The following is a 27,123-nucleotide window of genomic DNA, read 5'->3' on the forward strand; positions in this document are numbered from 1 at the left end:
GTCAACCAACACACATAGCCATCCTCCCCAAGTGACCAGTGCATTAATATAGAAAAAACAAGACGATAGTAAAGAAACATAAACATTACTCCGCCACATCATACACAGACCACCTGAAAAACCACCCACCTTCCTCATCCCTCCAAGCCTAAACGAACGAGACTTCAATTTTCCCATTTGACACAACGTCACCTTCCTCTCTAATAGAAAAATTAGATCCGGCTTATGAACAAAGAGAAAGTCCTTCAAGTCTCTAAACTGCTAGTGTGTGTGGATCTTTTTATCTCATCAATTTTTGTGATTAGTGCAACTATTAGTCTGTCAAGAAATAAGGTAAAACAATTATCGCAAATCTGTCATAGTATTACTGCCATGCAATAAGATTTATACATTGTCTTGTATCAAACATTCTTTCGTTGGCTCGTGACAGAAGCTAAAAACGTAGGGAACCAACCATGTGTATGTACAAGCTTGTACGACACCACAAATTGTGTCGTTGAATTTGAGTCTGATCTCCTTCAAAAACCCTCTCCTCCAATTTGAACACCCAAACAAATGGAAACCATCCACCGATCCACACTTCGTCTCCTTCCCATATCTCTCTCTGCACTATGCCTTACACGACCAACCGCCCCGGAATCCAAAAGAATCCGACTACCCATTTCTATCCCCGGCATTCTAAACCCGAAACCGGCCTTCTTAACGAGCCGCAAAAGTTACAGCTCAGCTCCTTCTCCAGTTGCCAAAGCTGGTTGGTTTCTGGGCCTCGGAGAGAAGAAGAACAAGAGCCTGAGCCTGCCCGATATAGTCAAAGCTGGAGACCCGGTTTTGCACGAGCCGGCCCGAGATGTTGAGCTCGGGGATATTGGGTCGGAGAGGATTCAGAAGATAATTGATGATATGGTGAAGGTGATGAGGAAGGCTCCTGGGGTTGGTCTTGCTGCTCCACAGATTGGACTTCCCTTAAGGGTCAGTTCTGCTTAGCTTTTGATCATTTCATTCTTCGAAAATGTGTGTTCGTTTGAATGAAGAGTCAACTTGGATCACCATCGAGCTCTATAGTTGTTGTTGATTTGATTGAAGTGACAAAACTCTAGTAGCTAGTTCGATTTAAGCTACATTGCTTTCTATTTATTTATTTGGTTAGAACGTTAGTATTTTTGTCTTAGTGGGAGGGTTGTATGTAGGTAATGGCTGTTTGGATATTGTGTTACAACAGTCTCTTATTTTGTCTAGTAACAAGTTTGTCATTCTTATATCTGCAGATAATAGTCTTGGAAGATACAAAGGAATATATTAGTTATGCACCCAAGGATGAGATTAAAGTTCAACAGAGACGGCCTTTCGATCTTTTGGTATGTTAATGTGTGATTATGTATGAGGTGAATATCCAAATAACGTATTAATTCCTTGCATTGAAGCAGTTTCACTTCACTCTACAAATTTATTTGTTGTTTTGAGGCAGGTGATTATTAACCCAAAGCTTCAAAAGAAGAGCAACAGGACTGCCGTATTCTTTGAAGGCTGCTTAAGGTGAGGGTTAGAACTGTAAAACTCTACAATTAGCAAATTTGTAATGTTTTAGCCACTTTCCTTACTTCATAGCATGGTTTCTGACATTCAATGTATGGTTTTTGATCTCCAATTTTGCTAACGTTGATCTCAAGGTTCTGTTTCTGGGACCATTATTGTTTGTTTGATACTTCTTGCCCCATTGGAAATGAGCTAAATCTGCGATCCACTTTGGAGGATAAAGTAAATGAATCATTCCCATTTGAGAGATTACCATGTTTTCTGTGTTGCCCTATTATTATGGAAGGATTGTTGAAAACAGCTTTGTTAAGCTTGTTAATGTTACGGCCATATACAATCTGCATCCTCAATTTATTTGTTCGCTTATTTTCCCACCACGAACTGATTTCATTTTCTGGCGCCCTGGAAATCTAGACAGAATTAATCCCATATTGTCAACAATCGCTCCTCGGTTGAGTGGAGATATGACATGAACTTATAGGCTCTTTATTTTCTTAGGGATGTCATTAAACTACCACTGCAATGGTTTTTTATCTTCTATAAATAATGGAAAAACAGTACTTATTCATATATGAAAATATGGTGGGCTACAGACGGTGTTTCTTTTATTATAGTTCATCTAAGTTTAATGACTATAATCAGTTCATAAAATGATTGGACACAAGATGATAGTATCTATGTCCCTGTTTTTGTAAGTAGTTATTATCTTGTGGAACTTTCCAAGAATCTTGAATTGATTAAAGTGCTACAAAATTTTTGCATTTCAGTTAGACCTTGATCATGATGTTGGTGGACAATTTATGTCATCCATAGTTGGTAATTTTTCTCTTGCTGTGTTGTTGGCAGTGTTGATGGATTCAGAGCAGTGGTAGAAAGATATCTGGATGTCGAAGTTTCAGGTTTCGATCGTAGTGGCCAGCCCATCAAAATAAATGCTTCAGGTTGGCAGGCTCGTATTTTGCAACATGAGTGTGATCATTTGGAAGGAACTATATATGTTGATAAGATGCTCCCTAGAACATTTAGAACAGTTGAAAACTTGGACTTGCCTCTTGCTGAGGGGTGTCCAAAGCTTGGAAGTTGCTAGCTTATGGTATGAATATGGACTTGGATAAAACAAGAATTGCAGATAAAGCTGCCATCTGATTTATGCAAGTGATTCTGGTACTCCTGGTGCAATTGACTGTTGGGGATCAATCTAATACTTTAACAGCAAGTGTCATTTTGCTTTCTGTTTTACGAAGCTCAGTTCCCATCGGCTCAACGTTTTTGGTTTGGGAGTGACCTTAATGGTTGTTTTAAGATATTCTTGTGTTTCTTTATAAATAGTGGATACCCATTACCTATTCCAATATAGTTTTATCATTGTTTTACTTGAGGTAATTTAGAAACCAGTTGCAGAAGTACTACAACATCCTGCAGATCGGTTAGACATTTTCGGGAAGATAACTAGTATAAAACCTAGCAGTTTACTTCAGAAATACCATTAGATCCATGAAAATTCCATTGTATTTTGGGACCTTGGGGACACATGATGTTCATGTACTCGAACTGGATAGGTGAAATAGTTCGTGAAGAAGAGTGTACTGTGTACTGTATGAACTATGAAGCTCTTACCTTATCAACAGGAGAAATAGTTTGTGAAGAAGAGTGTACTGTGTACTATGTATGAACTATGAAGCTCTTACCTCATCGACGTACGATATAAATTGAGAACCTACAATCACTGATTAAAAATAAGATGAAGTTGATAGCCAAATTCATGTTTGTTAGCTACTTTGGAGGTAAAGTATTTAGGAATTAACCAAACCCCCACCATCTATTTTGTATACAATTTTTTCATTTGAACACAGCATCTGGGAGTATGATTTCAGAAATGCTTAAAAGAATTTATATATTAGAAAATAGGAAATTTATACAATCAAGATGCTATCAATTCACTGCAGGGGCAAAAGATTTATATGGTTATATGGATGAATTCTTGGATTAAAGAGTTCATGGTGGATTGGTGGATCAAGACTCCTTTTGAGACGGTGGAGAAAACCAAAGTACAAATTAATGATCAATCTCTTTATTTCAATTCACACTTCATTCCATAAAATGGAAGAAAAAGGTAAAACCTGAGAACAGACCTACTCAGACATGGACAAATCGAATTCAAAAGCTGCAAAAGAATGTTCAGAAGCTGTAGACGTAGATACAGATTATCACCATGTAAGAAAGTAAAACAAAAATGACATATTTCTCAGAAGTTAGAACAAGCAAAAAGTCATGAAAGAATGTAGAACAAACATAACAAACGCATTTCTAAGAAGTTAAAAAAAAACGCAACAAATTAGTTAATTGTAATGGTTACATTTTTTATTTTCACAAACATATATAATACAAACTTGGAGTGATCAGTTCCACCTCTACATGAATATGTACCAAAAAAAGAAAGAAAAAAAAACAAAACCGGCTCTTTTTTTTCCCTTTTTTTTTTGTACAGTATCATAGTCCATTTGTGGCAAACCTATTCACTGCTGTAATCTAGACAAAACACCTCTGGTCTATAGGTCCGTATAGCTCCAACAACAAGATGGAATCCAAAAAAAATCCATTTTATGAGCTATAATAGACAATACAATACTGAGCTATAGGATTGCCTTTCCTCCATATTCCAAACTTACAGGGTGTATGAGGACTTTTTGTTTAATGAATTCTTCACTATCGGAAAAGCATGCAGGTGGGTCAACTGAACCCAAACTTGAGCCTTGAGCTGCCCAACAAAATGATCTTGTTATTTCACCATTGGATGGTAGAAGTTGAATATCTTCTAAATATAAACCTTCACATGGAGAATCATCACTGCATGCAAATCGTATTGCTTCGTCTGTAGCAGAAGTCCCTTTAATGTGTATAAAGGATATATTCTCAACTTTGACCGCCAAAGTCTGCATTATCTCAAAATATAGATGTTAGTGACTTGGTGTGTTTTGGCTTGAATAGGCCTTTCTGCTTTGATGGAGAAGGACTCTACATGAAGCTAAGATTATGAGGTTATGGATGTATGAACTAAGAGTCTGGAATGCAGATTTACATTTTGAAACATGCACATTAGCAGTAACTGAATACAGATAAAGAGGAAGTATTGCAACTGATAAATGAAGTAAGAGTATGAGGCTATGGATATGGATGAATGAGATACTTCATTGCCCCAAAAAAAAAGAGATACTTTATTTCTAGAACATCGATTTGAAATGTTAGTGTAATATTGGTCAGTAACTAAAGAAACGCATTAATTCTAGAACCAGTTACTTCTAATAACTAGGCTAATTCTTAGGAAGGGTTTGGTACGCATGGAAGTTGCGCTTTAGAGTTTCTAGAATTTCATACCTGATTTAAACATGGCAACTGGGAGTCACAATAATATTGATCAATTATAATTGGATTTGATACGTTGTCCATGACCACATTCCGAAATGCAATGTTAGAGGCAAAACCACTACCTCCCTGATGAAGATGGAAGAAAACCAATTTCAGTTACCTCCATATTGCCAATGTGTGTCCATGTCAAGAGAAAGCTCAGAGAAGAAAATTACCTGCCATGTTTTGATCCTCACTCCATTCTCAGTGTTAGAGAGGAATGCTGCATCAACCGCTACATCACGCACATGTGACCAAGAGTTTGATTTTCCCAAGCTTCCGATGCTTAAGGAAGCATTTCTGAATTAGATAAGGTGGTCAACATAGTGAAGCCTTAATAAAAATGAAATCTCTTTTACCTTATGCCATGACCAGGGCCGCAGACAATATTCACGATCCGGATGCGTGAAGAATTGCTAACTATAGAAATGCAGTCATCCCCTGGATTAAGTATAACAACTCAATAGAAGTCAGAGAATGAGTTCCAAAGTTCCAATGCATATTGATATTTACTGATTCAAACATGATTATATAGAGAGAAGTTGTAATAAAAACTCCTTTTCAATGTAGTATATCAAAGCTATCAATTTGTAGTTCTCAGTTTCTATCCTCTCTGTACCTACAAAAACCTTGATACCTATCAATAAATTTTATTTTGAAATCACCAAAAAACTGGATATTAGTAGTCATATCTACACTAAAGCAATTGGTCAAAAAAAAAATATATATATATATATCCTTCTCTAACATCTAAAGGTAAGTTAACAGCTAACAGCTAACAGCATTTTATGTAGAAACTCGAAATTAAAAAAATTTATCTCTTTGATCAAGAAGACTGAACAGAGTTATGTATTCTAACAGTTTTTTCAGGAAAATCACCTGTTCTTATTATGCTATCCTTGACCTCAACACCCTTTGACACACTAATGTGGATTCCATCAGTATTGGGACTAGTGGCAGGTGCAATAACTTGGAGATGGGATGCTAATACCCGCATACAGTTGGTGAATGCCATGTGCATTTTTTGACTATTGACAATCATAATATTTTTTACCTTCAAATTCTTGCACCTATGGAATGTAATGGCCTGGAAAGTATTTGATATTAAGGCTACTAAATCATCGGAGGCAAAAATCCTTGTAAAGTGCAGTACAAAGGAAACAAAAGCCACTAACCGTTGGAGCATGTCGACATGGCTGCCAAAACCAAAACGTAGCCTTCAGTTAGACAAACACAGGTAGACCACTATTTACAACAAAACATAATCCTACAGGTTCAAGAGAACAATACATTTGTTGAGTTGATCTTACAAGAACGAGCCCACCATTCCTGTCCCATACCATCGACTGTTCCTCCCCCTTCAATGGTGAGATGGTTCACCCCATGGAAATAAAGCCACTTGCGTCGATTTAAACCAATCCAAGCATCAGGATTGATGGGAGCAATGATGGTACCAGAGATCTATTAAGACAAGCAATGTAATTATTGAATGAAAGTTTTAAGTAACAAATGAATAGTAGATGCATTAGCACATAAATATTGGTAATTGAAAAAGAATACAGTAGGTAATAGGATCGATTCATACCATTAAAGTCACCTTTGATCGACACGGTCCAGCAATATCAACAGGATGGATAAGGTAAGTCCTTCCGGAGGGAATTAGAATTCTTGTCCGTGTGGGAATAGAACAAGCAACCTCCCAAGCATTTTTGAAAGCCTAAAGGGATGCGAATACTGTCATTTCAGGAATGGCTTAACCATAAATCTCCATTCATCTGTTACACGCAATGTATGTAGAAAACAAAAACAGTTTTACCCCTTTCCTCAATCCATCAATGATTTAAAATTCTTCAAAAGGAATTACATTTTTTCTCTGCTAAAGATGTTTGGTCAATTCTCTAATTAGTTCCAAGAAAAATGGAACTTTTTTAAAGCCACCATACTATAGAAACCAGCTGATCAATGAGTGCAAAACACGGATGAGTATTACATTTGTAAAACCAATCATCGTTTCTGAAAAATGGGAAGAATTTAGTTGTCCATACACAATGAAGTTTGATCACTCACTTCATAAACTCACCCACTAAAATAATTAAATAACAATGTGATTCTATCTAAACCCAAATAGAAGTTCAAGACCCAAAATGGAAAAGAATTAAACATAATCAGTGGATGATCGAAAGCTCAGCCAAAACAAAAACAAAAAAAAAGTTGTGGAATTTGTTACCTGAGAATCATCAGTGATGCCATCTCCTTTGGCACCAAAATCGCCAACAAAGAGAACCCTCTTGGATCTATGTCGGGTTCTGGTAGACCCGGATTGGGGGAGCCGTAAGAGAGAGTCAAATTTCTCTCTATCAGTAGTAGGAGTAGTATTTGAGCTCAGAAAGAGAGAGAATATATGAAGGAGAAGAATGAGACAAGTGGAAGAAGAAGAAGAAGAAGATGAGCAGAATCGAAGGGTTTTCATAGTGTCAGAGAATGTGTCAGACAGTGATCAGAAGAAAGCTACTATTAAACTCATCTTTCAGAAAGAAAAAAAACACTATATTACAACGGAAGTGTCGGTTTGTGGTTTTTTACATATAATTTTATATGTTTGACTTACTTACAATTTGGTCAATACATGATACAGAATTTTAACGACAATTTTTTTTTTTTTTTGAAAGTTTTTTTCACAATAAGAGCAAAAAGTATTTGGGAGGTTCGATTTAAATCTCCAAAATTGGCATTTAGTTTTTTTTTTTTTTCAAGTGATAGTTGACTTTGTCAACTCATGTTAAATTACCAATAACAACACAAAAACTTTTAAAAAAAAAAAAAAATCTCTTCTTACCTCTACGAACAGCAGTAGTCTTCAACTTGAAGAAATTATGTGGTTTTTGTTTCGTTTATTGACATTTCTTGATTGGATGCCAAGATTTTTTGGGGAGAAAATGAACTTTCCCCTCGTCTTCCTCTTGCTTTGATTTTTTTTTTTTGTAACGTCAATAAAAGAATGAAAATCTAGAAACGATCTCACATAGAGAAGCTGACTGAGAATATAATTTGATGAATTATGGTGATATTGTTTGGGTTTCAAAGAGTTCCATAACACCCTTACCAACAAATTTAAACGGCAAAACCCCATAAACTTTTTTTTTTTGTTGCAAATAGCTTCGAGCTATCAAATCTCATGGGTTTGTTTTTGTTTCTCTGAAGCCTATGATCCAAATGATCCTACTAACTATGGAGTCATTCAGGAACAACAGGAGCCCTCATTTGATCTTCTAGAAGATGCTGGATTTGAAAAAGAAAAAAAAAATTATCCGAGCTTTTGATGATGATGATGAAGAATTCAATGACATGAAGGAGGAAGATGACACCCTGTTAGAAAAGTTAAATGCTATTGACAAGAAACTTGAAGAGAAGCTAGCAGAGTTGGATCATACTTTTGGAAAGAAAGGAAAGCTTCTAGAGGAAGAGATCAGAGATCTAGCAGAGGAAAGAAATGATTTGACGGAGAAGAAGAGAACTCTCTATAGAAAAGTATGTAGACGTATAAAGACGCTTTGACTACAGAAATTATATATACCACATGTCCTCGAGTTTATGGATCACATGCTTGTCGTGGGCGACTTTGATTCATGGGCATGGACTCTGAGGTTATTCTCTTTAAAAAAAAACAAAACAAAAGGAGAGGTGCAAATAACATATTGGTTATTTGTAAAAGTAAGTTAGAGGTGTATTAAGTGATGAAGTCTAAATGTAAATTTCGGATGTATGAATAGAAGCTCTTAAAGTGTTTACCGGAGAGTTAAAAAAGAACATCAGTAAACAGAGTAAAATGTATGATTTGTGCAGGGGTGGCCTTTGCTTTTCAAAACTGAAGCAAGCAACCAAGAGTGCCAAACATGAATTGGGAACCCAAAGCAACTCGTACCTCTGGACTAAACAGACTCCTTTCTCAGCTTGAATGGTTGATGTAATTTCTGCAGTTCAGACTTGCAAACATCCGGTAAGTTTCTCACACCAGACTCTACTATATTAGATAAAACATATATACCATCTCTTGAACACAGTAGGACACTACCATGAATGAAGCTTTGCTAATCTGTTTTTATGATTCAGATTGGGTTGTCAACAAGTTTCTCCGTCCTAAGCTTTAGGGATTTCATTTATGTCTGTTATTTTGATCAGATTCATATTCAGTAATGCTTTTAATTCTTATGTTGAAATTTGTTCCACTTATGCCACTGGGGAAATTGTTTCAAAGTTTCGCTTTTCTCTAACTTGTAAATTTGTGGGTGATTGTTAACTTTGTCTCTACATCTTTGAATTTACTTCAAGGTTTTAGGCTTCTCAAGAGTTCATGTGGTCTGTGACAAAACTCAAGTTCATCACCTCCCTCCCCTTGAACCACTTTTTAGAGTCTTGCTCTTCTCTTTCAGACCTTAAATGCATCCATGCTAAAATCATCAAAACTGGGTACCATCGAAACCTCCCCATTGTAACAAAAGCTTGTAACTTTTGCTTCTTCTATGGTCCCTACCATGGACTATGCACGGAGCCTGTTCGATGCCATGCCTGAAAGAGATCTCTTTCTTTGGAACACCTTGATAAGGGGTTATGCTGATCGAGAACCTTGTCATGAAGCCATAGTTTTTTACAGAAAAATGCATCAAAGGGGTTTATCACCCGATAACTATACTTTTCCTTTTGTAGTTCGGTCTTGTGCGCTGCAATCGGCTTTGAGAGAAGGGAAACAAGTGCATTGTAACATAGTTAAAAATGGGTTTAAGTCTGATGTATTTGTTCAGAGCTCTTTGGTGAGTATGTATACACAGAATGGTGAAACTTTGAATTCAGAGCTTGTTTTTAACGAAATGGTTGTGAGGAACATAGTTTCCTAGACCGCGATGATAGCAGGATATGTGAAAAATGGGTTGTATAGAGAAGGGTTGAGTGTTTTCGAGACTTGGTGGCTTCAGGTTCCCAACCAAATGTGGTTACACTGGTCAGCATCCTCCCTGCTTGTGCTAGTTTAGAATTTTTGGATTTAGGAAAACTGATTCACTGTCATGGAATTAAAGTTGGAGTTGACTCAGATATGTCATTCATGAATGCTTTGATTGCATTTTATGGTAAGTGTCGGAATCTTGAGACAGCAAGATCTTTATTTGATGGGATGGCAGTAAGAAACCTGGTCTCGTGGAATGCAATGATTGCTGCTTATGAACAGAATAATGCAGGGACGGAGGCAATAAAGCTCTTTCGTAGGATGCAAAATGAAAATGTGGACTATGACTATATCACAATAGTCAGTGTAATTTCAGCCTGTGCTAGCTTGGGTGCATTGAACACTGGGAAATGGTTGCATGAGCTTGTCAAAAGGAAAGGCTTTGGAACCAATGTTTCAGTCACAAAGGCACTCATTGACATGTATGCAAAGTGTGGGAATATTGATCTGGCCAAGAATGTTTTTCAGAAATTGCCTCATAGAAGTGTTGTGTCCTGGACATCTATAATAGGGGCTTGTGCATCTCATGGTCATGGAGATGATGCTCTCATGCTTTTCTCAATGAGGAAAGACCAGGGCATTAAGCCAAATAGTTTCACTTTTACCGCTGTTTTGACCGCTTGTAGGCACTCAGGTCTAGTAGATGAAGGAAGAAAGCATTTTGAGAGCATGATTAAAGACTACTCCCTTGTCCCTGGTGTAGAGCACTATGCTTGTGTAGTTGATCTTCTTGGTCGAGCTGGTTGTTTGTTAGAAGCTTATAAGTTTATTCAGAGGATGCCGGTTGAGCCAGACATTGGTGTCTGGGGAGCTTTACTTAGTGCTTGCAGGATATAAGGCAATGATGAGCTAGCTGAACTTGTGGCAGCTCATTTGTCCAAGTTAGATCCTCAAACTACTACCCTCTATTTTCTCATGTTAATTATATATGCGGAAGCTGGTAGATGGGAAGACGAAGCTAGGTTGAGAAACTTGATGACTGATTTGACAGAAGGAGTTGAAAAAATTACCAGGGCAAAGTTTTGTTGAGGTGAATCAAAGTTTGTTTACATGTTTATCAGGTTCAAGATCCCAACTAGAATTCCCACCAATGCTGGCCTCATGCTAAATACTCCTCTGGCCTCTATCTTCCTGATTCCTCTTTGCATCAGTTTCATTAGCTACATCTGCCATTCTTACTCAAAGCTCACTAGTATGATCTGCTAGATATGGATAATGATATTTGTGAGACCCGGCCTAGGACACCATGACATAATGCATGACTCTATAAGAGGTTCGTTCTTTATTTATTGATTTTGACAAGTTTGCTGTCTTGCTGTAACAGTTATGACTTTTTTTGTCAGCAGTGTTACCTTCCATTGTTTTGTTTTGTTTTGTTTTGTTTTTTTTTTTTTTTTTGTTTCTTTTCAAGCGGTGAATATCGATCTATACATCTGTTCCTGGATACATAGTACAAAGCTCCATCTTTCTCACCAACTGAATGCTTAGTTGCTTACTTTCTCTGACTTTGTCTCACTCTCCAGCCTTGCTGTCTCAGGCATGCCACTGAGTGGCAGTGGTGGTGGCTTTCACTGTTGGGTTTATTGAGATCAAACCAGGCGAACAAAGTATTCCCTTTTTTTTTTCTTTTGAAAGCAAAAGCCTATTCATGTGAACAAAACTATTTACTTACTCTTTCTTTGTCTCACTCTCCAGCCTTACTGTCTCGGGCTTAACACAGATCGAGTGGCAGTAGTGTGGCTTTTCGCTGTTGGGTTTCCTTGGGATTAAACCAGGTAAACAAACTATTCCCCTTTCCTTTTCATTTGAAAGCTTATTCATGTTTGAGAAAGCCAAACGTGATTCATATTTCCTGGTTTAATTTGTTGCTTTGCCTATGGAGGCATGATTACTGTGGCTGTGTTTTGTTCTTTGTGCTTACTAATTTGTTAATTTGTTCTAGGTGGTATTGTACATGCCTATTGTTGGTGCTAATTAGTTTATTACTTTCTTCATCATTTATGTAAGCACTTCTTGAGTTCAAATGAGAAAACAAGGAAGCGGCAGCAAGAAAAAAACAGTCAAATTAATTCTTGGCATAAAATCTATTGACTTCTTCAGAATTTGGAAAAGACATATACTTGATTTTAAGAAGCAAATGGGGAAGTAGCTAGCTTTTGAGGAGGTGTCTCATATTATCATATATCTTTATGGATGTCGGTCGATCTGTCACTTGATCACATCCAATTCAAAGCTAGTGTATAAGTTACAGTAATTGCTGTGCGATTTGTGAATATAGATGGTGATAGGAATTAGTTGGATCATCTTTACCAGAATGGTTAGTCATGTTTTGCCCCTGGTGTGATTTTACATGTGACTGTGTGTGTGTGTGTGTCTAGTTATTTATACTATTCCTCATTATGGAAGAATATGAAACAATGCTTATCATGCAGATTTACAGCTCGAAACTTATTTTTGGCTTGTTACTGTCTATTTGCATTCTGTATTGCCAAGCTCTGGCTTGTCTACAGACCCCAAAAAAAAAAAAAAAAAAAAAAAAAAAAAAGACACCTTGGCTTGTCTATGTTAACTTACTAGCTAACTGAAACTATTTCCTCTGTGAAGCATCAAATTACTAATGTGATGTTTAAGTTTAACAAAGCCAAGGATTTAGTTCTTTTTTGACAAACCTGTGCTACCTATACATGTGGAAGGAGAATTCTATTACATAACTAAGAATGTTTAGAATAAACTAAACTACCATTTGTATTTCATTCCATTGCCAACCATCTGGCTGTGTCAGTTATCTATTAACCAATTGAGTTATGATATTTACAGATGTGGATTTGCCGTGGGCTGAGGTGAACTCTTCACCTTAACTGTGCATATTGCATACTGGGCTGAACAAGACCAGACGAGGCAGCTTTGTTTCAAAATCTACACCCATGCGATCTATGTTTGTAAGCTACTGAAAAAGTTGCCATCAGATTTGAAGTTAATATTTGGTCCTCCCCTTCTGAAAAAAGCTGGTTTTGCATGGTCTTACATGAAGCTTTTTGCAATTAACTTGTTGAAAGAAGCAGTCAAAGGATGTCAACAAGTCTTGTGTAGGCTTAGTTTTGTATCTTGGTTTGTTACACATCGAATTTTGGTTTCGGATTACAGTTGCAATGGTGGAATAATTGATCATGTTATTTTACCTTTGATGCAGACCAAGTCGGATGGTCCAATTTTTGTGCTGCATGGGTTACGCGTCTGATTTGATACGTTCTTTCAGTACATCATAAGGGCGGCAATTCCAGGCTCCTATGCGAACTGAAATGCCTGATGTCATGTGAAATATTGTATGAAATACATTATTTGTACTATTATGGATATCTTTATCATCAAAACCAAGAACAATCACTTTTTTCTTGTTTTGGCAATTAGCCCAGATATAAGAACTGATTCTTGGTGAAGGACACTGGAAAAGCCTAGATTATGAAATAAGATGAGCAACGGCCTTGACTAAGTACCAAACTATGCTCGCTGTGTTTTTTATTATTTTTTTCTTTCTTTTTAATTTAGTCAAATATTTTTTTTTATGGAGAAGATGTGGGTACGATCATAAAATAATCACAATAATAATAGCAAACACAAAGTTCATCATGTAAGTTTAATTGTTTTTTTTTTTTAAGTCAAGTCTCAGGGGCAAAGTAATATCTTCATCACAAAATAGAATATATTGTTACATACTCTTCCGCTGTCATTTAAGGACATAGATAGACAAGAAAATAGTGGTACATAGAAATAGAGGTAGCGGGGATCCTTCATTGGTACTACGCCGGAGGCGCTAGAGATTTAGGTTCCTAATACAATGAAATTATTGTAATAAGACAAAATAGCTAAAAACATAGGATTGGCCCAAGGGCCTAAACCCTAACCCAAATTAACAATGGACTAGGGCAGAACCCCAGCCCAAAACTTGAGGCCCAATAGGGTAGTCATCAAGGAGATCACCCAGGCCCATCATCCTGGTTTAGGCCAGTCCACCGGCTCCTCCCATCACCCCTGTGGCCTAGTCATACATCACAGTCTAGCCAAATTCCATCCAACCCACGTCGCCATGATTCACACCGCCAAGCCATCTCATCTTTGGGATCCAAACCGTCTCAAGCCACGCCGCCGCAACCTGTATCACCACATAACACCATCACCGATCCAAACCCCACAATCCCCATCGCCATCGATCAAGACCCATATATGGCGCTGTTGATCTAAGAACCCATCAGTAAGGATCGATTACCGACCTGTACCACATGATCACCACCCCTGCTGCCATCCCAATCGAATAAAACCCAAGAAAATCCCTCCGAAGAAGTCCCATGGGCAGTAGAACTCCTGTCCGGCAGCAAATCCCAAGACGGCAGCGAGGCTGAAGGCCAGTCCGGAAGTTCGTGCGTCACCGGACGAGAACAATTTTGCAAACGGAGAGCCCAGCATAGGGTTTCTCAAGGTGAGAGAGAAATGTTTTGTTCTAGCGAGGCTCTTTATCCATTCAGTTTATGTTAGTTTAATTGTTAATGAAACTGTCTGCTTAGATAATAATAATTAAATTGTGAAGTTTTGACACCTTAAATTTCGACGCCTTAAACTAATGACACAAAATTGTGACAAGTTGTCCCGACTTCAAACTGGTGACAAGTTTCAAGCACAAAATAGTAACGATTGTGATGTTTCATCATTTCATGTGTGTTTGCTAATCGATTAGGAGTTCAGGACCGCCACAGGTTCAGGTGATTAGCGATTAGTTCAGAGCAAAATTACTCCTAATTAAACATTTATGTTGTTGATTGTTCAAAAAAAAAAACATTTATGTTGTTTCAAAGTTTTGAAGTCTTTAAAACTAAATATGATTTCAAAACTAAATTATGAACAAGTTGGCTATCAAGCCAACAGTTTTAACTTACAAAAGACATTCATGTGATTTGTTGGCCAAGTAAATGCCACTATACATTTATGTTGTTGATTGTTCAAAAAAAAAAAAAACCATTTATGTTGTTTCAAAGTTTTGAAGTATTTAAAACTAAATATGATTTCAAAACTAAATTATGAACAAGTTGGCTATCACGCCAACAGTTTTAACTTACAAAAGACATTCATGTGATTTGTTGGCCAAGTAAATGCCACTATACAAAGTATTTTGTTTTGGTTTTGGTTTTTTTTTTTTGAGAATAAGAAACCTTTATTGATAACCAAAATTACATAATATGGGAATGACCAGTGGTGGACAAGAACTCCCCACTCTCCTCCCTAAAACCTAAACAGTTACGGGTCCGTCATCCAGAATGACCTCCTTGAGCTGAAAGGGCCCAAACCCTAACCACCTATATCGCCCAACCCCTCAGGTTACAGAGAATCCCGAGAATCTACATACCACCTCATAGACAACCACCATAAAAATCAACACCCTCTTTCACACCGTGTCCCAATGATACCACACCACATGCAAGGATCGTTTGTCAGCACATTAACCATAAGATAAAATCGAAACTAAACCAACTCGTCCCCAAGAATGACACCAAATCCATGGCACCTCAATTTGACCCAACCCTAGCTCAAAAGAGTAGGGACATACTAATGATCAGAAAAGACTAACCAAAAATAAAACTCTAACCAAGACCAGACCAAAGCTATTACAATAAACTTCCCTCTCTCCAATTTTCCCGCCGGCAGACCACCTCCACAAATCTTGCCCTTCGAGCTCACCTCCCCAGAGATACCCAATCAATACCGCAAGCCACACTGATACACCTGCCTGTCGTCGGCCGGATCCAGATTTGGAAACAAATCCACTCCAAACCAAACCACCGAGAAACAAGAGGGGAATCACCGTGCCCTTCCACCTCGGAACGAATTCGCTCCACCCATCTGTGTCCATCCGCCTGGGAGCCCGAACCCGCCTCTGCAAACATCGCCGAGCGACCAACCTCCGAACAGAGACCAGCACCATACGATCCATGGCATGCCACCACCACGATCTGGCCTCTGGCACCTTGCTCCAAGCCTGCGCCGCCGCTGAATTCCCCCTCCACGCCTGCGCCTCTACTTGAGAGTAGAGAAGAATCATGCAAAGCCCCGACCAACAAAGAGAAGACAAAACCCCCATCTCCCGTCCGGAAACACCTGCCATACGTCGACGAGGAGTCACCGCCGGACGAGCGTCAAACTCTCCTTCGCTCTTTCCAAACCCTAGCTTTCTCTCCTCGTTTTGTTTTGTTTTTTAGAAACGTAAATAAAGTTTAATTGTGCTCATCATTTGTGGATATGAATCATCATTTGTTGATATGATTCTGCTAGTCACAGGATCAAGGTTTTCTATGCTACAATGAATACCGTACACCATCTGTGTGGACTGTGGAACAAGTCTATATACACACCCAAGGCCATAATTAATTACATTTACTCATTACCATAATAAAACCATGTCTTAACTTTAGAACATGAACATTGTTACATGAGCATCATCCATATATCAAACATCAAGCAAACCCCAAAAGTAGTGATTACATATCTGACGTACACTAAACCCCTATAAGAGAAACTTCTATACATCCCACCGGAGTATGCCACCATTCCAGGTGCCGGATTGTTGAAGATCCACGTCATCGATCAGTAACGTGATCGGCTACGCTTGCCAGGCTTTGCTCCCCGAACCGCATTGTTCTTGGAGGATTTACCGAAACCCCCACAAAACCCACATGCAGAGACCTTTGGCGACGGTGGTTCAATAGCCGGCGAGATCTTCCCAGAGCTCCGGTAGCCGCATCCTCCGCCGTTGGATCTGCTTCGTTGTACAGTCTTGATTGGCCTCAGTGGCTTAACATCCTTAACTATGACAATCTCATTCTCCTCAGAGCTTTCTTGGTCTTGTGCTGGTTGTTGTTGCTTTAGCTCTCCGGACAAGAACCTGTCATCCCACACAAACCCTGAAGAGCCTTGCCTTCTGAAAGACATTGAAGATCTTTGCAAACCAGCCATATATCACGTACCCTAGCCTCTCTCTCCCTCTCTAGCTTTCTCTCTAAAGATACAGTTTTGAATATATATGAATATGTTGATTCTATGAGGAAGATTTTTCTGGTGCGTATATATAGGGAGCTCGAGAAGACAAAGTTGGAGATCACGAAGATTATGATAACAGGTCGAACAGGTCAGAAAATCAAATTGCAGCTCCGGTCAATAGAAAAAGTTTATAGTTAACTTATTGTATGATGAGGTTGTAATCTGGATAATCAATATTATAATACCATGTTTATTATTTTTAAATAATTATAGTACGCAATACCATGAGTATGAATGATGGAATTTCTTCTTCTGTCCAAGGCGGCTGACATAGTGATCGATGGTCATCGTCGACGTAAAGCTAGCCGCTTGGTTTTGATGCCTTATCTCTATCAATTACTTCATTTAAGGGTTTTCCTTTCTTTTAAGCTATTCAGAGACTTTTGAATTCAATGTGTCAATTATATTGTATCACTTCTTCATTAATTAGTTCATATATGATTTTCTTCTGTACTTACAGAGACATTTCAACTAACCCCTACGGGGAATAATTTCCCAACTCGTACATGCATGGTGGTATATATATTTTGGTCTCAAGTTAATTGGAACACAAAAAACATATCGAAATCTACACTGAAGTTGTGAGGTCCTATGTAATGTAAAAAAGATCGTTTTTATTTACTACATAAATGAATAAATTGTAGTGCATATCGAATGTCAAATAATCATATACGTAGCAGTGTTGTAGTCTTGAAATGTGAGGTAAGCGTGTACGATCTATCACTGAACTTGGAGAATTTCATACTTGTTTTTCAAACATGGCAACTCCACCTTGCTTACTAAACCAAGTCAAACAATATAGGTTTCCAATTAAAAATATTTTGGCGTCTCCACCTGAAGAAAATCATGAATCGCTGTATGCCTATAAATTAGTATAAACACTTGATAATAATTAAGTGTCACAAAGAAAGGTTTGTTAGAGTTTTTTTTTTTTTTTTTTTTTTTTTTTTGTGAGAAGCACTTTCTTCAATCTCCAGTACTATTTTAGATAGAGGAGATGGCGGCAAGTGTTGCCTCCAAAATTTGTGTTAGAGATTCAATGGATGTGTACGTACCTTATGATTCTAGACGAATCCTTGATCTCTGATGGTGGTGCCGTGGTGCATATTTGCTTTGACGATCCCTCTCCCGGAGATTGATGAAATCAAATGCGTTCCAGGAAACGATCGGGAGGATGGGTTCCTTCGGTGATGTTTAGATACATAATGCTTGCTCCAAAAGCTTCATGACCTGTAACAAAATAGCAGTACATGATCGATAGTGGTGAATGTGTTTTATGATGGTCTTTTGGATCCATTTCTAATGGAGCTTTCATATTATTAGTGTTCGGGTCAATTCAATAACTTCCGTTCCAGAAATTCTTAGATAGGGCAGACGTGCCATGTGGCTGGTGCCAAGTCAATTATATTTCTCAATTTTTTTATTGTATTATGAAATTACTTATGTTTAATTAAAAATAAATACTCCAAATATCTCATTATCTCTGCATATGTAATGATTGGCTGGGCGTACCGCCACGTGACACGCCTGCCCTACCTAAGAATCTCTCATCCAATTATGCGTTAAAATCTGGAATGGTCAGGAGGAGACGAGGAGTATTTATGCAATTTTAGGATTGACGATTTGGGGTGGACAAACTTAATCTTCTTCCTACGTGGCTACGTCTCTTGTGTTACGAGTTAGTGTTTAGTTCAAGTTTTGTTTGGAGGGTGAACCTCTTCATGTTTACACCTTGATGGAGTGATTACACACATAGAAATATGCATAACTATATCTATAACACTAGAAATAAGTTAATCTTAATATATTTTTTGTTTAATTTGTAGGTAATTAGAGAACAATTAAGACCAAAAAAAAAAAGGGAACCATTCCATCGTTTTTACTTTTTAGCGCTCCATTCAAATATTCCGAAGCAAAAACCCGCGAAACCAAGAAACGAGATTCAGAACAAACTTTCTCTTTCCCGCCAGAACCATAACATTGGGTGCTCAGTGGACCCCTAATCTGAAATCAGTCCAAGACCCATTAATCATCTTCCACAGTTCGTTCAAGTTCGGCCTTGTGTGAGTTTCTTACATCTGGGTATTTCTCGGGTTTCAGTTTACGCACATGAACTGTTTGATTAAATGTTTCAGTGAATGCAGGTTTGCAAGGCAGGAAAATTATTCCGATACTTAAGGGCCTTATTTCGAGTTTTGAAGATTGAAGATGTATGGGAGAAAAGCCAGCCAATTGGTCAAAGAAATTGCAAGCGGCGAAAAGGGGCAGCTCACACCTTTCAGTGTAAGATACGACTTGCCCCGTTTCTCAATTTTATCCAAATTTCTCTAATTTCCCATGATATTGAATAACATTTCATCTTGTAGAGTGACCTATTTGATGAAGTAATTGAAGAATGTAAACAGCATTATCATGAGCTTGAATGCTTGATAAGGTAAAACCCAATTGAATCCTCTGACTTGATAGCATTTCATCTTGTAGAATGATGATGTTGTTTGCAAGAATCTGACGTAATCGCCAGTAATAGTTTTGATTTATTAATAACTTTATTTTTGTGTTAAGTAAGTAGCTATGGTGTGATAAAGGTGGGGCTCGGGATCCAAATGCATCGAAACATTTCCAGATATCCATATTAGGGTTCTGAGATGTTTTATAAGTTTTGGTTGTTGGGTTGAATTTTAGTGGGCCGACTTACTTATATACTGCTCAGACTTCAGAATCATGATTATGTCTAAGTTTAGTTATGAATTTTTATTTTGCAAATAGTACAACTACTACTAAGACACAGATAGCTACATTTGATTTCTTTGCCTATGTGGTAGGGTGAAGCTTTAGCGTAAATATTGACATATAGTTACCATTGGATAGCTCTAAAACTTGTTACACTTCTGTAGTACTTAGTTGATTTTGTAAATCATTTAGGCTCTTTTCAATCTTCTATTGGTTCCCATAAATGAGTCTTTGATTATTTCACTTAATATTCTCTGTAGAGCAACTCTTACTACTGTCTTTGATTGAAGACAGAAGTCTTCAATCACAGATCTTGATTTCAATATTATAATTACATCATGTCACTCTGGCTTTCTGCTCAGTTTTAGTATAATACTATGTTTTTCCTCTGTAAAATTTTCTTTTCTAATTTTAAGAGTTGCTGGGAAAAAAAGGACTCTTTTCATTTAAGACATATCAGACTATTAATACACTTTTAGAATGTTTACCCAGTTCCTTGCAAATCATTACCATTGCACTTTCTTTATGGTCCAAAAACTCTTTTTTTGGTGAGTTGTTGCCTTGTAGGTTCTACAGTTTACCTCTACTGTGAGCTTAGTCTGGATTTTAGTTGATTTCAGTTGTCGATCATGTAATGGGGGGGGGGGGGGTGGGAGTTTGGAAGTTGCCTCTGGAAATCTCAGTTATTTATTTAATTAGAAACTCCCTGTAACATATATTTGAAAGCTGTCCATCTATTTTTCTTTCTGTAACATTTCTATATCATATGATATATCTTCTGGTTTGTATACCCAATCAACTAATCTGACTTGATGTTGTAATAGGAGAATGGAGGAACAAGGATTGAATGTCGAGACAGCTAAAAATGAGGACCACTATGGGGCACTCATCCACCACCTCTCTTTAGTTCGCAACAAACGCTGTTTGATGGCATACCTGTAATATTTCATCTGGTGTTATTTACATGATTAAACTGCTTCTTGCTGATCTGTATGTCGTACTGTTATCATCTTCACCAACTATTGTTGCACATTGCTCTTATAACCATGCAGGTACAACCGAGCAGAAATCTTACGAGCTCTGATGTGGAAGGTAGGGTCTGTAATTCCTGAAGAAATAAAAGAGAAACTCAGCTACTCAGAGAAAGAGTACATTACAAAACATTCAGCATCTTTAAAAAAATATATGGCAAGTGTGGAACTCGATTTGGAAGTGGTAATCTCTCTCTTTCTCTCTCTCTGCATACTGCATACATAAACATTGACCTTTATCAGACTAACTCAGTTCACTTCTTTATTTGGTTATCAGAGTCTTTCACTTTGATATTAAGATATTCCTGTGGATTATATTAGGATTATTGTTGATTTACTGGAGATGTTAATGTATTGGTATTTATAGTCTTTTAACTTTTATGTGCATAATGGAACCGTGGAGAAAATTGTAGGTTTAGAAAAGCAATTTTGAGGAGTAACCACATATGAAAGGAACAAAAAAATCCTAGTTCTCATTTAGATAAAGTGGTCATAGGATCCAAACACCTATAAAGTACAATACTAGTAGTAGCTGCAGAAATGAGACCGGTAGTACATAAAATAGAAGAAGCAACGATCCTTGGCATTCAACTGCTGTGAGGGTCCACATAATTCATTGGTTCGAATGCACATATTGACTTCCAACTTTTCCAAAGCCAAGCTTTCCAAATAAATACTTGGGTGAGTATATATTACAGTAACTTGTATCTGCATGTTAAACATACTTGACATCGTATGGGTGCAGGATTTGCAATATGCCTATTATTTAGTAGATGCTCCAAGGGTGTGCTTAACAAATTATGATTAAAAATTTGTAGCCATGTCTCCGTACTTCATTAGTGAAAACGATGAGTCCTTGTTGTTTAAGATCATCGTGCTAATTTGTGTTTGCCAGGATATGGTGCCGCCGAAAGATCCCTACATCAAGGTGAGAGTTCTTGATGACATGGGTGGAGAGATACTACTCAGTGATGACAAGAAAGCAAATTTTACTCGTCACTCAATGCATTTTCTTAAACGAACTGATGCCGAACAGCTCATCTCACAGGTATGCTCTTACACCCGACAGCTTCAATACTCCATTTGGATTCCCAATTTTCTAACCAAGGTACTGAACTAATAGGGCAAGATGGAGGAGCTCAAAGACTGACCTAACGGGCATGACCTGCGAAGTCATTCTTCCTCGAACTCTATATATTGAGCTGTTTTATTACAATCATCCTTCTACTGTTTCTTAATAGTGTATATTTCTGGCTATACCAGTAAAACATGTTATGTGCGGCAGTTCCCTGCAGAAAACATGATAAATTGATAATCAAGTTGAAAGGTGTAAATGAGTGCAAATAACTTTGCGGTAAACCTTTGAGTTCTCATCTCCATAACTATTGTCAGTCATGTTTAGTCAGAATTCACTTGATATTTACTACTTTCTATTTTTATGCGCATGCAGACGAGATTTCAAATTGAACTTGGTTTGGTTGTAGTCAACATTTTCTATAGTTTGGTGGTCGTTTACAGTTTTTATGGACATGGGTTCGATTTGATATTTTTTTCGTCTGACTGCAAATGAAATCTGAATTATCATATTGAGAGTTAAGCAGGCTTTACTAAGAAACACTAAATAGGAAGTTAACTAAAAATCATTTAAATATTCTCCAAATTGTTGGAGGTTTGAATAAGATTCTTATTGACATGTAAATCTCACTGTAAGGTGAGAACAAAGTTAAGACTCGGGCAGCATGATCTAACATCTAAGGCTCCATTCAAGAAGCGGAAAGCTATGCCCTTTTGTGTTTACCTCTACTGCTACTACCTACTTTTGAGCCCTCAGATACACAAGCATCAACAGCTCCCAAAATTTGGATCTCAAATTTATGGCCTTTAAGGGAAGCTCTTATCTTCCTAACCACTTGTTGTTTCATCACTCTACGCTCTGCCATAGATAGATGCTTACATTTATCAATTCCCTTTATGAATCCAAGCAGTTTTTCACTAGTTCCCCCACTAGCCTTTTCTATTTTCACAAGCTTCTCCACCACTTGCAGTGAAAACATTTGCTCGATGCAGGCTTTGTTTCCGAGCTCCACAATATCCAGAAAACAGTGCACATTCACTTCCCTGGTCTTCATTGATTTGCTTTCCAGTGATTGAGCCATCCTCTCTATGAGACCCATCTGGAGGATTTGGTTCAAAACGAGAACTCCGCTGCTTCCAAAAAGCATTTGGTGTAGTGCTGTATAGGCTGCATCCTGCAACTCTATAGTGCTGCACTGCATCATCTTAACTAGATCGGGTATAATATCGTACTCAAGAAACTTCTTAATGCAGGATTCCCCACCAGAGGAAGCTAGCTTCATCAATAGAAAGGCAGCTTGAGATTTCGTTGAATTATGTTCAGAGCTTCCACGTTGTAAGAGTTCAGAGAGTTGTTTGATGAAGGGACTTTCTAAAATCATGTCTCTGATGCTTGGTTCTCCTGCATTCTCTATGATTGGTATTAGATCTTGCATTGCCTCCAATACCAGCTTGCTATCACTGTGTAGTACCTTATAAATAAGATCTTCAAAAGTTTGCAGCTGTGGTAAAAGGGGAACACTTCGATCCAACAAAAGAAATCGCTCCAAACAATGTCTAGCTTGCCATGGCAAAAGGTTTATATTTTTGGGTTCAAGAGATCCAACCAGATGGGGGCCTCTCAACTCATAAAATGTCTTCAATGCAACTATTGCATGGTGTTGAGCTACTTCGGATCCATTCTGTAGGAGTCTAAGAAGAGTCTTATCAATCTCAAAAGCAAGCATTCTCTCAACAGCTTTTAATTTCCCAGCTTTCATCAATGAGATCAGTATTGAAAACACACTATCATGCCATTGCTCATTATTTGGAGAGAGCAACTCTGCCAACTGATGAAATTGAATGCTCTGAAGCACCTTATCGACCGTCTCTTGGCTTCCAAATTCTGCAAGCTTTGCAAGAACAACTGAAATATCTGTTTGGATCACAGGGTCATCACAATTTTCTAAGATGCAAGCCAACTTGCTGACTGCACCAGTATCTTCAAGGGATGGAAAATAATTGCAATAGTCACTCTTGCTAAATACAGTGGTGATGGCTTGTGCAGACACAGCAATCAAGCTCTGTGATTCAGTGGAGATCAGGTCTGCAGTCCTAGGACCCAATAAGTTACTAAAGTTTGCTCTACTTTCTTCAAGTTCTGATATGGACTTGCTAGCCATTAGAGCCTGTATAGTCGCCTTTAAGGTGATAATCACATGCTTTTCCTCAAAAGAACCAAGGAAAGACACTACTTTCTTTTCAGCAATATCTTTTACTCTCTCTTTCCCAAATATAAGAAGCCAAGGGCAGATGAATGCTGCTTCTTCGGCTGTGGATGCATTTAATAGTATCTGGACTGAATTGTTTGTCTTGCTGTCAAGGTACAGAGCAACCATGTCATGTACCAAGTACAAGGGATCCGTATCAATTTTCATCAGCAATGAGCCTTCTACAAGCTTGCAGACTATGAGTGGGAACAGGGTCTCCTGCCCCAGAACTGACCAAACAGCCTCCACACAAGCTTCTGGCACAGGTTCTGCCCATGCAAGAGCTGACAAAGCTATGAAGAGCTCTCTAGAGTCTCCAGGCATTGCATCTAGACTGAACTCGAAGGATCCAAAAATGGTTAAAGCATTCTCAGCTTCTTTTTCATTGACATATGATACAGGACCAGGTGCACACGTAGCAAATGTGGATAAGTTGGTGATGGCCTTTTCCCATTGATCAGCTCTTGTTTCTTTTCTGAGAGCCTTACCCATAACAGCAACTGTCAAAGGATGATGACCGCACCGCTCAAGTAAGTTCTCTGCTACCTGCTGTAGTATAATAAAATTCCAGCAAAGAAGTCAACAATATTGCAAAAGATTGATTGAGGAGCACAAAATGAGAGTGAATGTATCTGAGATACTAAAGCAATAAATTACACCAAATATTAGGAAGCAAACATAAAATACCCAAGTCTTTGACCTTCAAACTAACAAGTGTTTGTGTCAGATTACTGAACTTGGTTGTGTGCATACATGATTAGGAGAAACTGATATGTGCAATACATTATTAAGCCTACTGGTCTAGATGACTAATGAGCTGTATCATTTATCTAACGGATAGATCACATCATCAACTAGAATGATATATCTTTTTCTTTTTTTTCGTTGATAAGAACTAGAATGATATATCTTGTAGTCTAACTATTATTGCTCAAGTTCCTCCTGAAGTAGCATAATAGGTGTTGTATCACAGCCACTAGCCTCTGATGTTTTGAATTGAAAAAACCATCTGAACTCAAATATTTCCACTTGAATGCAAACTTTGCCCCTCCTTTTATGGAAAGGGCACAGAAACGAAATTATAGCAATTCTGCATATAAGCTATAATATATCAAGGAGCAAGTCTACCACTGCAAAAATACATGCAATTGTTTCGTATGCATTTCAAATCGAAATTACATCCTTGCAGATGCTAATCTATCATGCAAATGTTTCTTTTATGCTTGTTTCATGCATCAAAAGATCACACAATGTAGAAGCTGAGATAATTGTGTCAATGCAGTGTAGTTGTTATGGAAAAATATAATTGTAGATTCATTTGGTTCATACCGGTAGCTCTTCTTTGCTAAGGAGGCTATGGTAGAGAAGAACTTCCATGCTTGTCTCCTTTACGTCATCTTTGCTTAATTCCACCTTCTCTGCTTCTGTAATTTCATAGACAGCTTCATTTCTTGTTGTTACAAGGTACCTGCAATCATTATCATATAGCTTTGCAAACCGCTCAACTATGTCCTGCTCCCAAACATCATCAAGAAGTATAAGGATGCTCTTCCCAAACAAGGCTTCTTGAAGCAAGCAACATATATATTCTAGATCTCCACTATATTCATCCCTGATCTTCTTCCAAAATCCAATCTGCACCAGAAATTTACAAAGTTTTCTTGCCAAGCGCCTCTGGTATTCAGCTATACTTCTGTTGCAAGCAGCTCTACTGCACCATTGGCCAAAGCCAAGTTCAACTGCACCATCCATAAATTTCTCAGGGGGATCAGAGGCTACTTGACGAGCCAAAAATGACTTCCCAATACCAGATAACCCAACAATTAGAATGACATGTTGAGAACCATTCTTTTCCAGTAAATTCCTGACAAAGTAGCATTTAGTAGAAACTGGGTAGCCTTGTTCGGTCCTAATTTTCAGTCGAACGCGGGCGTCTTTTGCAGTTGACTCAAGTGTCTTCTCAACATCCTGGACCAATCTTTGTGATTCAAGCCACCAATTCAAGTCATCCCTTATTGAGTTCACAAGCTTCCCCAGTGGGTCTCCAGCCATGGAAGTCCAAACTACCTTAGCCAAGTTCTTAATCTTACTCTTTGACACCATTCTCCTGGCCTTGGTGATGTTTGGATGCAGACGTTCTATCAGGGAATTCAAGCTTTGGATTTGGTGTTCTAACTGAGGATTATGAAGTTTGTTGACATGCTTGTGCTTTAGTCGTCGAATCAAGTTCTCAAGATCACAAACAAATTCCTCTAGGCTTCGAATTCTCTTTGGAGCTTCATCTAAGTTTCTAGATGCTTGCTCTAATGCATCAATGGCACCTACCATGCTTGAAACTATCTGTGTTGCAGAAGAAATGACTTGCAAAGCATCCATTACTAATAGCGCAAGCTACAATGTTTGACAAGTATTTGTGACCAATTCAATACACATTCTCACAAAAGTATTCAAATTGATCTCTGGGATATTGACCTCAGTCCCAATGGACCACTGAAATGGGATACAGGCATATATCAGAGAAACACCATATTGAATTGATCAAATGGAACTGTTGCCATTCTGAATATCAGAGAGCTATGCTGACCCTTCTAACTATCAAGTTAAACCAATCTACCAATAAAGAAACAATGAACAATCAAACAGATTTAGCTAAACTAAATCAGCAACTCTTTCAATGCTTTGATGACCATCAATATCAATGTAACAAGAAAGACCCAGTTTCAATTTAAAAGAATGAATGGATTTTTACCGCAAACTTAACAATCAAAGATGATCAAATTCCAGTGCTCATCAAGCAATCAAAGGCCAAACCCAGTTTCCACACCAGCAAACAATGAAGCAAGCACTTTGAACATTCAAGAAAGATTTCAACCATATAGCAGCATGTACTAAATTGAGTAACACTTGAGAAAGACAATACTGTTACCTTTCAGGTTTTGGATTCAAAGTGGTCACAGTAATCAAACTAGTGGGTGGGGAGATCCATAGGACCTGCCCAAATCCATATGTGAAGAAAAAG

At 37.9% G+C, this 27,123-nt stretch overlaps 5 protein-coding genes and 1 long non-coding RNA gene across 12 annotated transcripts; 3 read left to right on the plus strand and 3 right to left on the minus strand.

The window, feature by feature from the left end:
* The first annotated feature begins 465 nt into the window (after positions 1–465).
* Positions 466–3,112, plus strand: LOC112187958 (peptide deformylase 1A, chloroplastic/mitochondrial). The gene is made up of 4 exons (XM_024326941.2): positions 466–969; positions 1,266–1,355; positions 1,466–1,533; positions 2,380–3,112. Exons 1-4 carry the CDS (start codon positions 556–558, stop codon positions 2,618–2,620), a joined length of 813 nt encoding a protein of 270 aa, XP_024182709.1. The 5' UTR covers positions 466–555; the 3' UTR covers positions 2,621–3,112.
* Positions 3,113–4,008: 896 nt separating this feature from the next.
* LOC112188210 (probable polygalacturonase At1g80170) lies at positions 4,009–7,477 on the minus strand. Of its 2 annotated transcripts, XM_024327288.2 has the most exons (9): positions 7,166–7,476; positions 6,524–6,655; positions 6,229–6,399; positions 6,114–6,134; positions 5,818–6,025; positions 5,298–5,379; positions 5,115–5,223; positions 4,909–5,025; positions 4,009–4,466 (listed from the first exon to the last, which is right to left on the minus strand). In XM_024327288.2, exons 1-9 carry the CDS (start codon positions 7,406–7,408, stop codon positions 4,167–4,169), a joined length of 1,383 nt encoding a protein of 460 aa, XP_024183056.1. In that variant the 5' UTR covers positions 7,409–7,476; the 3' UTR covers positions 4,009–4,166. The 2 variants fall into 2 exon arrangements, with proteins under 2 accessions (XP_024183056.1, XP_040369672.1); XM_040513738.1 differs by lacking the exon at positions 5,818–6,025 and having other exon boundaries at positions 6,249–6,399; positions 7,166–7,477.
* Positions 7,478–8,759: 1,282 nt separating this feature from the next.
* On the plus strand, positions 8,760–13,374 carry LOC112185876. 5 transcript variants are annotated; one of them, XR_005805516.1, is made up of 5 exons: positions 8,760–8,935; positions 9,643–11,210; positions 11,461–11,544; positions 11,633–11,712; positions 12,755–13,374. It is a non-coding gene; the product is annotated as an uncharacterized LOC112185876 (long non-coding RNA). The 5 variants fall into 5 exon arrangements; XR_005805517.1 differs by lacking the exon at positions 9,643–11,210 and having other exon boundaries at positions 12,755–13,045; positions 13,128–13,374; XR_002930505.2 differs by lacking the exon at positions 9,643–11,210 and having other exon boundaries at positions 12,755–13,023; positions 13,128–13,374.
* A 2,954-nt stretch (positions 13,375–16,328) lies between these two features.
* LOC112189542 (uncharacterized protein At1g15400) lies at positions 16,329–17,125 on the minus strand. The gene has a single exon (XM_024328887.2). It carries the CDS (start codon positions 16,934–16,936, stop codon positions 16,568–16,570), a length of 369 nt encoding a protein of 122 aa, XP_024184655.1. The 5' UTR covers positions 16,937–17,125; the 3' UTR covers positions 16,329–16,567.
* A 1,684-nt stretch (positions 17,126–18,809) lies between these two features.
* LOC112189702 (DNA replication complex GINS protein PSF1) lies at positions 18,810–22,243 on the plus strand. 2 transcript variants are annotated; one of them, XM_040515153.1, is made up of 7 exons: positions 18,810–19,083; positions 19,156–19,303; positions 19,387–19,454; positions 20,575–20,688; positions 20,803–20,965; positions 21,677–21,829; positions 21,905–22,243. In XM_040515153.1, exons 2-7 carry the CDS (start codon positions 19,229–19,231, stop codon positions 21,929–21,931), a joined length of 600 nt encoding a protein of 199 aa, XP_040371087.1. In that variant the 5' UTR covers positions 18,810–19,083; positions 19,156–19,228; the 3' UTR covers positions 21,932–22,243. The 2 variants fall into 2 exon arrangements, with proteins under 2 accessions (XP_040371087.1, XP_024184826.1); XM_024329058.2 differs by having other exon boundaries at positions 18,815–19,083; positions 19,165–19,303; positions 21,905–22,241.
* A 162-nt stretch (positions 22,244–22,405) lies between these two features.
* Positions 22,406–26,859, minus strand: LOC112190329. Its single transcript, XM_040515152.1, has 3 exons — positions 26,854–26,859; positions 25,434–26,495; positions 22,406–24,653 (listed from the first exon to the last, which is right to left on the minus strand). Exons 2-3 carry the CDS (start codon positions 26,478–26,480, stop codon positions 22,560–22,562), a joined length of 3,141 nt encoding a protein of 1,046 aa, XP_040371086.1. The 5' UTR covers positions 26,481–26,495; positions 26,854–26,859; the 3' UTR covers positions 22,406–22,559.
* Positions 26,860–27,123: the final 264 nt, after the last annotated feature.

This window comes from Rosa chinensis, chromosome 2 (assembly GCF_002994745.2).
Source record: "Rosa chinensis cultivar Old Blush chromosome 2, RchiOBHm-V2, whole genome shotgun sequence".
In the NCBI taxonomy this organism is placed as follows: Eukaryota; Viridiplantae; Streptophyta; class Magnoliopsida; order Rosales; family Rosaceae; genus Rosa; species Rosa chinensis.

Coding starts and splice junctions, on each gene's coding strand:
- LOC112187958 (XM_024326941.2), top strand. CDS start 556: ATGGAAACCATCCACCGATCCACACTTCGTCTCCTTCCCATATCTCTC. Junction 1,356..1,465: donor GACGGCCTTTCGATCTTTTG/GTATGTTAATGT, acceptor GTTTTGAGGCAG/GTGATTATTAACCCAAAGCT. Junction 1,534..2,379: donor TTCTTTGAAGGCTGCTTAAG/GTGAGGGTTAGA, acceptor TGTTGTTGGCAG/TGTTGATGGATTCAGAGCAG.
- LOC112188210 (XM_024327288.2), bottom strand. CDS start 7,408: ATGAAAACCCTTCGATTCTGCTCATCTTCTTCTTCTTCTTCTTCCACT. Junction 6,135..6,228: donor GTAAGATCAACTCAACAAAT/GTATTGTTCTCT, acceptor TGGTTTTGGCAG/CCATGTCGACATGCTCCAAC. Junction 4,467..4,908: donor AGTTGCCATGTTTAAATCAG/GTATGAAATTCT, acceptor GAGATAATGCAG/ACTTTGGCGGTCAAAGTTGA.
- LOC112189542 (XM_024328887.2), bottom strand. CDS start 16,936: ATGGCTGGTTTGCAAAGATCTTCAATGTCTTTCAGAAGGCAAGGCTCT.
- LOC112189702 (XM_040515153.1), top strand. CDS start 19,229: ATGTATGGGAGAAAAGCCAGCCAATTGGTCAAAGAAATTGCAAGCGGC. Junction 19,304..19,386: donor GGCAGCTCACACCTTTCAGT/GTAAGATACGAC, acceptor TTCATCTTGTAG/AGTGACCTATTTGATGAAGT. Junction 21,830..21,904: donor CCGAACAGCTCATCTCACAG/GTATGCTCTTAC, acceptor CTGAACTAATAG/GGCAAGATGGAGGAGCTCAA.
- LOC112190329 (XM_040515152.1), bottom strand. CDS start 26,480: ATGGATGCTTTGCAAGTCATTTCTTCTGCAACACAGATAGTTTCAAGC. Junction 24,654..25,433: donor TTAGCAAAGAAGAGCTACCG/GTATGAACCAAA, acceptor ATTATACTACAG/CAGGTAGCAGAGAACTTACT.